Source organism: Strigops habroptila, chromosome 16 (assembly GCF_004027225.2).
Source record: "Strigops habroptila isolate Jane chromosome 16, bStrHab1.2.pri, whole genome shotgun sequence".
Classification (NCBI taxonomy): Eukaryota; Metazoa; Chordata; class Aves; order Psittaciformes; family Psittacidae; genus Strigops; species Strigops habroptila.
In genome coordinates, this window is record NC_044292.2 from 1,692,295 (window position 1) to 1,707,150 (window position 14,856).

Sequence of the window (14,856 nt, forward strand, 5' to 3'; positions counted from 1 at the left end):
TGGGGATATTTTAATGCTAGATGGGTATGATATGACAGGTAGATAGGTAAAGTTTGGACAAGGATATAACCTGAGTGCTCTGCTCCGGAGTGTTTCTGGAATACATTGGATTGTTTCCAGTATGTTTCCATTGGGAGCATGTGCTTCGAGTGCAAACTTCATTAAACCCAAGCAGATTAAGAGGAGCCCACAGGTAAATGTGGAGGAATGAGGCACGCTGCTGCACAAGGGGAGAGCACAGAGCGGGTGTCAGGTGAGAGGTGCCTGTGGGTGCTGTGTGGGGTGATGGCTCACTTGTGACTCCTCTGCACGTGTGAGAGCACTGCTCGGGGTCCTGGCATCCTCTGCCTTGCCCAGAGTTGAACAGGCTGGAGGTTAAATGAAGCACAGCTCCTTCAGCAGCACAAAACGACTCTTTTTGCATCATTTTGGGGCAGCAGCAGCCTGCACCCCTGTTGAAAGGCTCCATCAAAAGGAGCATGAGCAGCAGGTTGAAGGTGATCTTGCTCCTCTGCTCCGCTCTCGTGAGACCCCACTTGCAGCACTGTGTGCAGTGCTGGTGTCCCCAACATAAGGACATGGAGCTGCTGGAGCAAGGCCAGAGGAGGCTACGAGGATGAGCAGGGGCTGGAGCACCTCCCGTATGGAGACAGGCTGAGAACATTGGGGCTGTTCAGCCTGGAGAAGAGAAGCTGCGTGGAGACCTCAGAGCAGCTTCCGGTGTCTGAAGGGGGCTACAAGGATGCTGGAGAGGGACCTTCATCAGGGACTGGAGGGATAGGACAAGGGGTGATGGGTTCAAACTGAAAGAGGGGAAGTTCAGGTTGGAGATAAGGCAGAAGCTCTTCCCTGTGAGGGTGCTGAGGCGCTGGCACAGGGTGCCCAGAGAAGCTGTGGCTGCCCCATCCCTGGCAGTGTTCAAGGCCAGGTTGGACACAGGGGCTTGGAGCAACCTGCTCTAGTGGAAGGTGTCCCTGCCCGTGGCAGGGGTTGGAACTGGATGACCTTAAGGTCCTTTCCAACCCAAACCAAGCTGGGATTCGATGATTTCAAGTGTCAGCAGCCCTTGAGTTGCTGCTTGGATGCACTTTCTCACCCGGGGCTTGTTCCTGGAGCAGCCTTGGAGATGCAAAGGATGCAGCTGGAATCAAACACCCGCTGATTCACCCCAAAAGAGACTGTGGGAAACATCCCTGCAGTGGAGGGGAGGGATGAGCAGCCCGAGGCACAGCCTGGCCTTGGAGCTGGCCTTGCAGTCCCCAGTCCCATGGGATGTGTGGTGCTGGGCAGCTGTGCTGCTTTTGTGGCCATCACAGCACAAAAGGGCAGTGAAACTGCCAACCTGCGAGGGGTCACTCGAGGTAAAGCATTGATTCCTTTCATCCTGGCTCATTTTTCCTGTTTGTCAGGATACATCTGCTATCAAATCCTATAGTTAGATCCCGTTTCCTGCGTGACTCTCTGGGACCAGCTGCTCGAGGACCCTGGGTTTCATTTCTTATTATTAACAAAACTTCCTGCTTTCTATCCCAAGCGTGATTCCTTACTGGGGCTGTTCCCAGCACCGGCCTTCCAGAAAGCAAATCCTTGGCAAAGTCTCTTGGCAGGTTGTGGCATCCTCTGTAGTGGAGCAGAAGCCACCACGTTTTCTGCAGTCACAGAACTTCTCCAGAGGCTCCTCTTTGGGCAGGGAGCAGGATCCAGCCCCTCTCAGCACACACACAGCCACAGTGAGCTCCATACACAGCTCTGGAGCTGACCTGCTCCGTGGAGGAGCTGATGGCAGCCAGATCTGCTCCCTCACACAGCCGAGGAGGAATGTTGTCACCTGGGACATGCTGACTTCTAGCACTGATGGCTCCTCTCACATTTCTTCTGCATTCCTGCACAGCAGCTCACACAGGAATGGTGTTTTAAGAGGGTGCATGTTGTTTGTCGTGGAAGGTCTGTTAAGGGAAGGGCAGCTGCTCCTCTGGGGTGTGATTAGGGAACACAGAGCTGGGTTGCAGCAGAGGAGGGTGGAAACCCGCTCTGTGAAGGCATCGCGTGTGCTGCCCTTTCCCAGAGGCTTTGTTTGCCAGGCTGGAGGTGACAGCAGAAACACAGTGAATTGGTTCAGTGAACGTTGCTCAGTGCCACGTTTGCCACGTCCCTATTTTCTGTTCTCTTTAATCCCCCGAATTCCCACCAGCTTATTTATAATCACAGAACCCAGACTGGTTTGGGTTAAAGGGACCTTAAAGCTCCTCCAGCTCCAACCCCTGCTGGGGGCAGGAACACCTTCCACTAGAGCAGGTTGCTCCAAGCCCCTGTGTCCAACCTGGCCTTGAACACTGCCAGGGATGGGACAGCCACAGCTTCTCTGGGCACCCTGTGCCAGCGCCTCAGCACCCTCACAGGGAAGAGCTTCTGCCTCAGAGCTCATCTCAGTCTCCCCTCTGGCAGGTTAAAGCCATTCCCCTTGGCCTGTCCCTACAGGCCCTTGTCCAAAGCCCCTCTCCAGCTTTCCTGGAGCCCCTTTAGGCACTGGAGCTGCTCTAAGGTCTCCCCTTGAGGAGCCTTCTCTTCTCCAGGCTGCCCCAGCCCACCTCTCTCAGCCTGTCTAAATACAGGAGCTCTTTCTAGTTGCTGTCACGCTGCTTGTGCAGGCAAGTTTGTTTCTAATGTGTCCCAATTTTGCTGATGTCTCGTTTCTCCCCAGGCGTGGCCCATCAGTGTTATCACGGCTTTATCAAAGCAGTGCAAGAAGGAAACATCCAGTGGGAGAGTCGCACTTACCCCTACCCCGGCACCCCCATCACACAGCGCTTCTCACACAGTAAGTACCTGCTGGGAAAGCTCTGCTCATCCTGGTTTGCCACTGGACACTGCATCCCTCGGGATCCAGCAGTGCTGCAGGCGCCTGTCACTGCGGCAGAGTAACACACAGCTCTGCCAACACAAGTGCTTTGCACAGGGATGGGGATTTGGTGGCTGCTTCTTGTGGTTATTGGCTTGTTGCTCCTAGGAAGTGTCAGTGGAGCTGGGGTGGGACCTTGGCTTTCTGGCTTTCATAGCATCATGGAATGGTTTGGATTGAAGGGAGCTTAAAGCTCCTCCAGCTCCAGCCCCCTGCCACAGGCAGGGACACCTTCCACTAGAGCAGGTTGCTCCAAGCCCCTGTGTCCAACCTGGCCTTGAATTGATCCTGCAATAAACTTGCTTGTAGTGCAGCAGCACTGTGCTGCCTCAGCCTGCTCTGCCAGGTGGACGGTCACATAGGCCCAACTTCCATCCCCAGGGCTTTGTCCCTGGCTCTGATCCCTCTGGGAGGCCGTTCTGCAGGGAGCCAATGTCACACCTCTGAAGGTGAATAACCGCGGTGTAAGCCCTGTGATCCCAAAGCCAGCAGGCAAAAATGGCTCCATTCCCACTAATAATTCATGAAGCAACCAGTGCATCAGAGAGCATTCCAGGAGACACTGCAGGAAGCTCTGGTGAAGCCATGGAGCTCTTTAAAGACTTCCTTGTCCTCCTAAAGACTGAAAGTCCCCTCTGTTCAGAGCTTGCTTTGAAGTGTTCACAAAGTGCTTATTAATGACTTCCCAACCTGTGTGTATTTCCCTTCAGTTCTTGCAGCCTTCTTCAACCTGTGAGCTTTAAGGCTGTCTGGAAATGCCTGATATAAGCCCAAATATTGCTCCAAAGACACTGAGTGCTCTGTAATTTATTCTGCTGCCCACTGGGGGCTTCGCTGTTACGCTCCATCCAACATGTGCTGTCTCCCTAAAGCCACTGCCCTCGGAGCATGTCATCTGGATTAGCCTCTCTGTTTGATGCTGTCCTGGCTCTGGTCAGCCCTCAGTTGCTCCACAAGCGTTATTAATGCACTTTCTGTGCAGAAAGTTAATCTGGATTAACTCGTTTGCTGACTTAAATGGATTTTTTAAAGCAGATCTGCAGTATCTGCTTTCCCTCCACCAGAGTGTCGCGTGTTGGTGGATTCCTGCATTAAACTGAAGCTGCAAGTGATTAATTGCAGAAACTCAAATGGAATCTTTAAACCTAAGCTACTGAGATGCTGAGGTGAATAAGAACAGGAGGTTTGGGACTCACAAATCTCTTTCTAGGGGTGCGTAATGCAGCAGTTCTTGGAGAAGACGTCATCTCCCAGGCACGAGCCACTGAAGGCAACAGGCAGCAGGCGCTGGCACCAGAGCAGTGGTCAGGGCTGTCTGACTTCCAGGATGTGTTAGAAATATCCCACAAATGCTCTTACAGAGCATAAAAGGCCAAGCAAGAGAATTCTAAATAGTTGGAGGTCAAAATGTCTTCTCTCAGTTCCAAAGGGAGGAACAGAAAAACTGTTTGATAAGGAATAATGAATGGATGTTCCCGGCGTCTCACGGGGAGGGAGCGTTTGGCAAAGCTCATACAACTGATAACAAACCTCAGGGATGAGCTGTGGCTTTTCTGAGGGATTTAAAGCTGCAGAACATCACCCTATAGCAATAATGGTGGTTTATTCAGGTCTAAATGTACCATCTTAGTGAAAGAAACACTTCCCGTGTAGGTTTTCGAGCCGAACACCAGGTCTGGTGTTTGCAGGAATCATGTAATTCCTTTTTAGCCCTAAAGTATGAACCTACAAACATCATAGCAGGGCAGTGACTCATGTGGTTAAATAGCTGGCCCCGGTCAGAACGCCACGTCAGGAGGAATGCAGGAAGGGGGAAGCAGCAGAGGAATGCTGCCCGTTGTGCCAGGAATATTGATCCTTTGGTGGAAGAGTGACTAATTTTAAAGCCTGATTCTGGTTTTTCCGTGCAGGCTGGGGAGTGTGGCACCAGTGTGATGACTAACGAAAGCAATCCCCTGCCTTCACCCTGAGAGGCAGGTAGAAGCTGGAATGTTGTTTGGTTTACAGGATGGGCTGCTTGTATCACCCAGCATTGCTCAATGGAGCCCTGCCTTTAGCTGCATTGAGTCCCTGCACTGCAAGGAGCAGGGAAACGGTGTTTTAGAGCATAAGGACATGGATTGGTGGGGTTTTGCCCCCTGAAGATGTGTGGAGCTGGGCTTTGAGCTCTGCTGTGTATTTCTCATGCCACAACGTGTGTATGGTTGGTGTAAAGCAGGACCTGGAGCCTTCACCTGCAGCTCACCCTCCTCAGCGCCGCGGTGCACAGCTCCGGTGCCAAGTGTGGTTGGGTGTGGAGAGGTTCCCTCCGATCCCAGTGCCAGCAGCTCCATGTGCAACACTTGCAGCATCAGCTTGGCCCAGGCTCCTCCTGGGAATGCCGACACCGAGGGCTGTCAGCCTTTAGCTGCAGTGGGATTCCAATAGCCAAGCTGACTCTTTCCCCTCTCTCCGATGGAGAATGCAGCCTTTCAACTCAGGTTACTTTATTTGAGGTACTCGACATTTAAAAAGTCAGTTACCACAAAGGGCATGTGCTTTGCAATCAGTTTTCCCTTCCCATTTGATCTTTCTTTCAGTTATCTCGTGCTCCAGGCAGAGGTCTCTGATGCTTTGTGGTGCAGCACAGAGAGGGAACAGGAACACATTCAAATCCAGCTGCTCTGTGCTCTGTTCAGGTATCAGCATCTTCAAACAGCCCAAGTACTTCTTTCCCTCATTTCCAGTTACAAAGATAGGTGTGTTTGCAATACTGAAACATGGGGGACACTGAATTTTACTGGGACTTTACAAAAATCAAGTCCAAATCCAGTGTTTTCCACCCTTTTTTGGGCACCAGGGACTTGCACCCTTTTCCCCTGATTTATTCTACACCTTTGCAAGCCTGATTTAAAGTGCAGCTTTTACTTGTGCTTCTTTCCCCCCCTGACCTCTAATGTCCTTTTTCCTCCCCAAACCAGTCTGCCTTCCTCAGCTTCAGCAGCTTTACAAGGAGCAGGAAAGCACAATAAGTTCAGCTTCTTTTGGTCTAGGATTAAAATGCCTCCTGGTGCAGACGTCATGGTGCCTGCCTGGCTGGCCTGGGGTTTGAAGCCAAATAGAGGAGAAGAATGCTGCCACCTCCCCTCCAAAATAACAGAGGAGCTGGGTTGTGGTGTGGAGGCTGAGCTTGCCAAGGGATCGGTGTGGGGAGGAGGAAGAGGCTCTCAACGTGTCGTGGTTTAGGTGGGGATTAGGTTTCTAAAGGAACTAAGCCTTTCCTGAAAGGTGAAGCAGAAAAGGCCCAGTGGTGCTTTGCGCTGGGTGTTAACTGCATGGGCTTAGGGTGTGAAGCACCTCACCCTGTACTGGGTGGAGGTGACCTCCAAGGGTCTGCTGTGTGAAAATGCGTCAGGCTCGAGTCTCAAGGAGCAGCCGAAGCTCTAAAACTGTTCTCAATCATTATTTCTTCCTCAATCCTGTCCCAGGTACATGCACTGCACCATCATTTATAGATCCTCCGACCCAGACAGAGCTCCAAAGCGATGGGCCGTGGTGTTAGAGGTGTTAAATCCTTCACCAAGATGTGGGTTGGCATGAAGACAGTTCAGTTGCACATAAGGACGTTGTAGATAGGGAGAGCTGTGTGCTCTCACCCTACGAGCACATCCCATATGCCCAGCTCCCCATTCCTGATCAATCCAAGCACCCTGGATTGATCCCTAAAAGCCCAGGGCATGAGGGCTGCTGGCTTTTCAATAGAGGATCAGACAATGGGACCCTCAGCAAAGGCCACCGGGTGTCATTGTGTCCCCAGCACGGTGCTGAGCGCGCAGCAGGATGAGTGTCACTGGTGTATGTACAGGTGGGATGTGTTACCCGGCTCTTCCACACTGGGATTACCTCCCTCCAGCCTGCAGAAGTAGGGCTGTGGTGTTGGATCCCTGGAAACCAGGGACGTGCTTGTACTGGCCTAGAGCAAAGCTGGGAGCAGGGACTTCTCATGGGGATTTGCTCTGAGCCGTTTTCTCTTGCTACCAAAAGTAGGTTATCAGCCTTTTTGCTCCAGATGCTCCTTTTATAGGCTCTTTTGCTTCTATTTTCTGGCTGCTGTTTCCAAAAGGAAAAAAACCTTTATGTCTGTGCAAGCTCCGAGCGTCCCGTGTCCCCTCAGGTCACATCATCTGGCTCTGTTTGTATTGTTTAACTGGCGAGCAGCTCTGAACAGCACTGCAGGAAGAAGCTCTTCCCTGTGAGGGTGCTGAGGCGCTGGCACAGGGTGCCCATCTCTGTGGCTGCCCCATCCCTGGCAGTGTTCAAGGCCAGGTTGGACACAGGGGCTTGGAGCAACCTGCTCTAGTGGAAGGTGTCCCTGCCCGTGGCAGGGGTTGGAGCTGGAGGAGCTTTAAGGTCCCTTCAACCCAAACCACTCTGTGGTTCTATGAGGTCAATGGGGCTCGTTGCATTTGAGGAGGGAAATGCAGAACTTGGGAAATCCTCTTTGTAGCTGCAGGGATTTAACTTTCTGAACACGTTTGAATCTTCCTCATGCTCCAAGGCAGAAAAGCTGAGCGAGTCCTCTCTGCTCTAATGTTTAATGTATTTCTCAGCACAGGTGCCTGGGTACCATGGGGCACTGCCAAAGGCAGACACTTGCATATGATTTCTTCTTGCTGCAGTTTGGTTTGGGGCCAAAAGCTCTTTATTTCCCTGGGTATCGTTGGGGGGCTGTCAAGTGTGGTGTTCCCTCCCTGTTCCCCATCTCGCTGCCTGATCCTTTCCCATAAGGAGCAAAGGGAACGCTTGTGTAAGATGTGTTTCAGTGATGCTGAGGTGGGGTCTAGAGTCTGATGAGGAACGGCTGAGGGACCTGGGGGGGCTTAGTCTGGAGAAGAGAAGGCTCAGGGGGGACCTTATTGCTCTCTGCAACTGCCTGACAGGAGGATGGAGCCAGGAGGGGGCTGGTCTCTGCTCCCAAGGAACAAGGGATGGGACAAGAGGAAACGGCCTCAAGCTGCACCAGGGGAGGTTTAGATGGAGATGAGGAACAATTCCTTCCCCAGAGGGTGCTCAGGCATTGGAACAGGCTGCCCAGGGCAGGGCTGGAGTCACCATCATTGGAGGGACTTAGGAGACCTATAGGCGTGACACTCAGGGACATGGGGTAGTGGTGGCCTTGGCAGTGCCGGGTTAAGGGTTGGACGCGATGATCTTAAAGGTCTTTTCCAAGCTAAATAATTCTATGAAATGCTGTCAGATCTGGAAAAAGACCCTGAGTGCCAGGTCTGGGTGCATGGGCTGGTTTCTTAATCTAATCTGGTGACCCTGTACATCATAGGAATGAGCTCAGAGAAGGGAAGTGTGCTGAGTGCTAATCATAGCTGATCTCATTAACTGCAGGCTTCTAAGGCAGCTTTCCTTGGACTTTCAGGAGCAGCTCTGCTTGAGGGGATAAGGTTCTTCCTGGAGGTTTATGCTGGGCAGGGATACCCCTAAGCTGGCCCATGGTTTTATTGAAGTTGGGGCAGCTCGTCTGCTGTTCTTCTGTCTGAAATGGGAGGGAAGCCTGGAGAAGAGAAGATCCTCAAGGGGAGACCTTAGAGCAGCTCCAGTGCCTAAAGGGGCTCCAGGAAACCTGGAGAGGGGCTTTGGACAAGGGCCTGGAGGGACAGGCCAAGGGGAATGGCTTGAACCTGCCAGAGGGGAGACTGAGATGAGCTCTGAGGCAGAAGCTCTTCCCTGTGAGGGTGCTGAGGCGCTGGCACAGGGTGCCCAGAGAAGCTGTGGCTGCCCCATCCCTGGCAGTGTTCAAGGCCAGGTTGGACACAGGGGCTTGGAGCAACCTGCTCTAGTGGAAGGTGTCCCTGCCCGTGGCAGGGGGTTGGAGCTGGATGAGCTTTAGATCCCTTCCAGCACAAACCACTCTGGGGTTCTATGAAACCCAGGGGAGCAAGAAAATGATCTATTTTTTCACCTCAAGCAGCACATGTTGAGGCCGTGCCTGATGTGTGTGTTTCTGTTCTCCAGGTGCGTGTTACTATGACTCCAACCAGTCGATGTACGTGTTTGGTGGCTGCACACAGAGCAGTTGCAACGCTGCCTTCAATGACCTCTGGAGACTTGACCTGAACAGCAAGGAATGGATCCGGCCCCTGGCATCAGGTGAGGAATGCCCCTCTCGGTCAGGGGAGGTGGCAGATGTGCAAAACCCACCTCAGCCCTGGGCTGGCTGCTCTGACTCTGGCTTTCCCCACGTTTTATCATTACCTGACCAGTTTTCAGGTGATATTAGAGGGTTTTTTGGCCACAGACTTCAGTATCCTCATGCCTGCAGCACCGTGCTGGCTTGTTCCTCTTTGTCTAGAGGAGCAGCTCGGTGCTATGCGGGATGAGTGACACTTCCCTGCGACCACAAGAGCCTGTCTTGTTAATAATTGATGTCTCAAAGCTGAGACATTTGTATTCTTTAATACCCTTGGTAGCTGCCACCTCAGGTATGTTGAGGAGTGGAGGAGACATGCCCGTGCGGGCTACCCACAGCGTGGGAAAGCAGGTACATTCCTGCAGTCCCCGTGCTCAGGGCAGGAAAACACCACAACTGATTTCCCACACTGGGGTTTGGGCTCCAAACGTCACACACACACACACACATACACACACACTGTGCTTGTTCTCCTTCTGCTTCTCAATTTGACTAAAATAACTTTGGAGACAAGCAGAAGAATTGGGGGAAGCTCTTTGGGGGAGGAAAGTCAGTGTTAAAGCAGTCATTTCAGTGAAAGCTTGGTGTGTAACCAAGAGGAGGAGGAAGAAAAGGAGCTCAGCATCCACCAACCGCTCCTTGCTGATGTGTCTGCTTGGGTGCAGATCCTCCTTCGTTGTACTCTTAAGTGTTGTGGATTACTCAGTTATTATTTAAAGTCATACTTTGTTGTCTGACACTTCTTTCCCTTATATGAAATCCTCCCAAATCCAGATGTTTCTGCATACTGGTGTGCTCTAGGAATTGGTGGGCTGTCACTTTGACATGTTAACATGTAACTCGGTGCTTGATGACTGCCCGTGCAGACTGACACCCAGCAACTCTTCATAGTTTGATTTTTGCACATGCACTGCATGATGCCTGCAGGTGAGAATTAACCAGTCATGGACTTAAAACGGAGGGAGAAAAGCAACCACAGCCTGCACGTATGTGGAAACCGGCTCTTGCTCTTCCCCCTTCCAAGCTGGAGCTCTCTCCTTGTGCTCAGGGGTGGAGAAGAGGCCATGGGTAGCATAAACAGGATACTGGGCGATGCAGACCTCTGCTCTGACCCAGGACATCTATTCTTCCAGCCCAACGAGTTCTTCCGTCACATTGAATGTGGGGCACGACTCGCAGTCGTGTCCATGGCTCCAGCCGCCGGCACCCAGCTCTGCTCACTCACCCTCTTGGTATTTCACCAAGTGAAATTCCCGCTGCCTTACTAACAGATTACACTTTGAAAAGAACGAGTCCTGTGGGAATATGTGTCAGAGTTAAGTCCCATGGGAAGATCCCCCGAGGAGATCTTTCTGCATGCTGTCACGAGCGCGTGGAGCGAGATGGGATCGCAACTGAAACTTCAGGCGGCCTCACCAAACAGAGAGCTCTTGTTCCTTGGGCTGCAGAGCAGATGAGTCACTCCCTGCTTGTGCCCCTGGTGCTATCTTACACATAACTGCTTGTATCTTACACATCACTGCTCTCCTTTTTGTATCTTACACGTAACTGCCCTCTTTTTTAACTTGGTGCCCTTAACCAGAGGGTTGGCACCCGCTGCCTGGGAAAGAATAGTGGCTGGAGGGGGCAAAAGCTGAGAGCTTTGAAACTCGGGAGTCACATCTAAATAAGGCAGGAGAGATGTTATTCTTTAAAAGAGTTGACAGTGATGGATTAACCCTCGCTGTGTGCAGGCTAATTGCTGCTGGAGCTTGAGGAGTTCCCACACCTGCCCCTACGGACTCTATAGGGTAGGTCTTGCTCCAGGATAAGGCACCGGCTGTTCCACGAGGCCAGTTCTTGCTCAGAGAGCTTGGATCACACTCTGTTTGCACCCTTATTAAGTGTGAGCATCTTATTTAATGAGACCTGGGTAGGGCTACCTAAAGAGACTGGGAGAACAGTGCCAGAGCCACACTAAATGCCTTGGACATGGGTGAGCTGAAACAACTTCATCCCTTTCCCCTCTCCAAAGGGCTTTTCCAGGAGAAAACACCCTTTTCTGTTGTTGTTTGTTCATACCTGGTTTTCCTTTGGGTTTTCTTCCTTGCAGGCATTAGATGACATCAGAGCTGGATCATTCTCCTCCAGCCCGAGCTGCTGCACTTCACCCAGCAGTGAATATTTAGCCTTCAAAGGAGTAATTGGCCTGTGTTGCTTTTCGTCTCGGAGAGGGGGAGGCAGATAATTGCTTCCAAAAACCCTAATTTTTGAGGTTGCAAAGTATTTTTGTGCTTAGATCTAAAACAATGGCATTGACTTTCGACTTATTAGGCTGGAGCAGAACAAGAGAGTCAACGCCTGGCTTTTATGTAGGGCTTTTTCCTGGTGGGGCTCAACGCTCTACAAAGGAGGGCGTAAGGCAGCAGGATCTCTATTTTAGGAACGTGAACAGGAATGCCTCTCAACTCTTCTCCCTCAAGCTCTTTTGGCCACTTTGGAGCTGTTTTCTACCTCCTCCACTCCCACGTGTGAGTCTTGCCAGAGCAGGAGGGGAGTTGTAATTAATGGCCCTGGCATTACGTGGGAAGGCTGCAATGTTATCCCGGGGTAGGTGGTCCCTGGGGGGCAGGAGCCTTTCTCCATGTGTTAGGGATGCTTGCTTTATTCTTGCTGTATTTGCATAATTAACCTGGGCACTTGTTTGACTTTTAGCCTATCTGCACAGAGGAGAACCCCACAGAGAGGACTGGAGGTGGTTTACTCTGGAGTCTGTTGATCCAGCTGGAGGCAAGGGTTAGTCTCAGCTCTAACTCAAGCTGCAGCATGCCGCCGCCGCGGCGAGGGCGCAGGCAGGATGGCTTCGATGGCAATAATCCTCTGGTGCCCCCCCAAAAACAAGCTCTTGTGCAGCTGAAACAGCCAGGAAAGAAACCAAACCCCTTTGGGATGGAGATTGCCAGGATTTCATGCAATGGGGGATGCTGGGCTTCCCATGGTGGGGGCTTTGGCATGGGGTTGGAGTCGGTTGATGCAGGATCCAGCCCTGGATCTGCTGTGCTGGTGGCAGGGAAGGTTTGTCCCGTTTCCATGTGTTTGTGAAGCACTCTGGATGAGATCCCTTCCATCTCTGCAATGAATACTGCTGGCAGAGGCTGCCTCGGCCACCAACACTGACCCAGCAGCTTCACCATCATCTCTGTCTCCTGTTGTGTCCTCCTTGGGCTGCAGGGGATAACTGAGAGGTATATCCATATCCCCAGGCAGTTTTCCTTCTGGCCTGCCCATGCTATTTCAGACTGTGTGTTCCTGCACACTTTCTCCCTTCCTGTACTTGTTAGCTTATATTCCTCAGGAGCCCTGCACTTGGCCTCTGCCTACTCTAAACTGGGAAATACCTTTTATAAACCAGAGAGAAAAATGCCAGGAGTCTTGCCCATGCTCCCGGGGGCTTAAGGACAGGGATGGAAAGCTTTTCTTTCCCAAACCAAGCCTTTTGCTGTGCTTGCAGAGTAAGGAATGATGTTATAAAGAGCAGGTATTTGAGGGAGAGGGATGTCAGCTGAAGTCCTACAGGATCTGCTCATCCTCCCTGTTGTTTCTGCTTTATCATCCTCAGCCAAGCACGATCCCCCCCTTTGCTCCCATCTTCTCTCCAGCTACCTGGGGAGGCAGGAGAGCTGGAAAGGCCCCAGTTCCCCTCTTGGTGCTGTGTGTTTTCCCACTGCCAGGCTGTGAGATCCCTCTGTGCTATCAGAGGACTTGAGGAGAGTCGTGGCTCCGCTCTTCCTGTTTGCTGTGGAAGGCTCTCCATGTGCCCACCCTTCCGCCGGGGAGCTGCGACTCCAGGACTTGCTTCCTGCTGTTTTGCTCTCCCTGCTGCATTTGCTTTCGCTGGGAGACGGGAAAGCTGCTCATCTCTCTCAGGATTTGAGGATAAAACCAGGCTTGGAGGTAAAACTTCTTTATTAGATGCTCTGATCCCATCTGTCCATGTTCACAGTGTCAAGGCGTAGCCACATCAGAGTTGCTGATGCTCCCTGTTTTAGCCTGAAAATGAGTAGAGACCATCAGCCTGAAGTTTGTGCTTCAAACCTCCCAGGTAGCCTTAACCCAACACAGTAAGTGTGCAAAAAGCCCTCTCCCATGTTGGTTGTTGGTTCTTCTTGGCTCTGTTCTTCCCTCAGCTCCTCTCAGTGCTTTGAGTGGGAGCTGCAGGAGTTTAAGGCTCAGGTTTCCCCTTGTGAGCTGAGGGGAAGGTGCCTTTGATGTTGTTGTGTCAACAGAACTAACAGCCCAAAGGAGGTAGGAGAGACTCTGCTGTCACCTGCCCGAGGTGGTTGTATCAGATGTGGTCCCTGCTAGCTGAGGAGTGGTTTGTCCTTGATAAAGCTCTGCAAAAACCTTGCCTGGAGCCAAAAAAAACCCAACCCTGTTTTCATCATCCCCTTCAAGAAACCAGGGCAAGTGCTCAGAACAGTTGGTGAAGTCTCATAGTGCTGATCCTGGTCTGGAGTGAGCTTCCTCCTCAGGGATGTGAGCTTTGTGGAGCCAAAAGGAGCCACGAGCCACAGCAAAGGACTGCACTTCCCAAGGGATGGAGGTGGTTGTGCAGGGCTGATCCAGCCACCATCCAGCCCTCCACATCCACACATCAGTGCAGCACCGTCACGCCGGGCACCCCAAGGGAGCGCTGGGGTTTCTATGGGTAAATACTCATCAGAGGAGTGGAAACCTCCTCCTGTGTGGATTTAAACCCCACCGTGTCTGCAGCATGCAGGTTGTTCTGTCCTGGGTTGTGTTCTGCATCATCTTGTTTCTGAACAGGCGGAACCGGCTCATCACTGAAACACTCAGCCCTGACCCCATGTTCTTCTGTTCCCCTTTCAGCATGACTGAGCTCCTGGTAACGTAACAAGTGATCCAAGGCACATCTTTACTTTGGGGATTAAAACCCCCCCCACAAAACCATGCCCTGACTGTGCTAATGGCCTCCCTAGAGCAGCATTTCTCAGTCTGGGCACTGCTGCCAGTCCCTGAGACACGGTCTGTGAGATGTTTCGTAGCAAAGCAGACAGATTCTTAGAAGAGTGGATGCAAGGAGGGAAACCAGGAGAGGTAGGTCTGGAAAATGAGCTTCCAAAATCTAGTACAGCTCATTGCCACTGCCAGCCCTTGAAGGGAGAACTGCTGAAGGGTCTCAGTGTCCCCCCGTGTGCTGGGCTGCACCCCCAGAGCGTGAGCAGCAGCTCAGGGAGGGGATCCTGCCCCTCTGCTGCGCTCTGGGGAGACCCCACTTGCAGCACTGTGTGCAGGGCTGGTGTCCTCAACATAAGAAGGACATGGAGCTGCTGGAGCAAGCCCAGAGGAGGCCCCGGAGCTGCTGCGAGGGCTGGAGCAGCTCTGCTCTGGAGCCAGGCTGAGAGAGCTGGGCTGGGGCAGCCTGGAGAAGAGAAGGCTCCTGAAGGGGACACCTTAGAGCAGCTCCAGGGCCTAAAGGGGCTCCAGGAAACCTGGAGAGGGGCTTTGGACAAGGGCCTGGAGGGACAGGCCAAGGGAAATGGCTTTAACCTGCCAGAGGGGAGATTGAGATGATCTCTTGGGCAGAAGCTCTTCCCTGTGAGGGTGCTGAGGCGCTGGCACAGGGTGCCCAGAGAAGCTGTGGCTGCCCCATCCCTGGCAGTGTTCAAGGCCAGGTTGGACACAGGGGCTTGGAGCAACCTGCTCTAGTGGAAGGTGTCCCTGCCCGTGGCAGGGGTTGGAACTGGAGGAGCTTTAAGGTCCCTTCCAACCATGG

At 52.3% G+C, this 14,856-nt stretch overlaps 1 protein-coding gene across 3 annotated transcripts in view; it reads left to right on the top strand.

Moving 5' to 3' along the window:
• FBXO42 (F-box protein 42) overlaps nucleotides 1-14,856 on the top strand; it is a 50,377-nt gene that overhangs the window by 17,323 nt on the left and 18,198 nt on the right. For all 3 annotated transcript variants that reach the window (XM_030507726.1, XM_030507727.1, XM_030507728.1), the window contains exons 3-4: nucleotides 2,702-2,818; nucleotides 8,906-9,040. In XM_030507726.1, coding sequence (XP_030363586.1) covers nucleotides 2,702-2,818; nucleotides 8,906-9,040 — 252 coding nt within the window. The remainder of the gene's footprint in view (nucleotides 1-2,701; nucleotides 2,819-8,905; nucleotides 9,041-14,856) is intronic.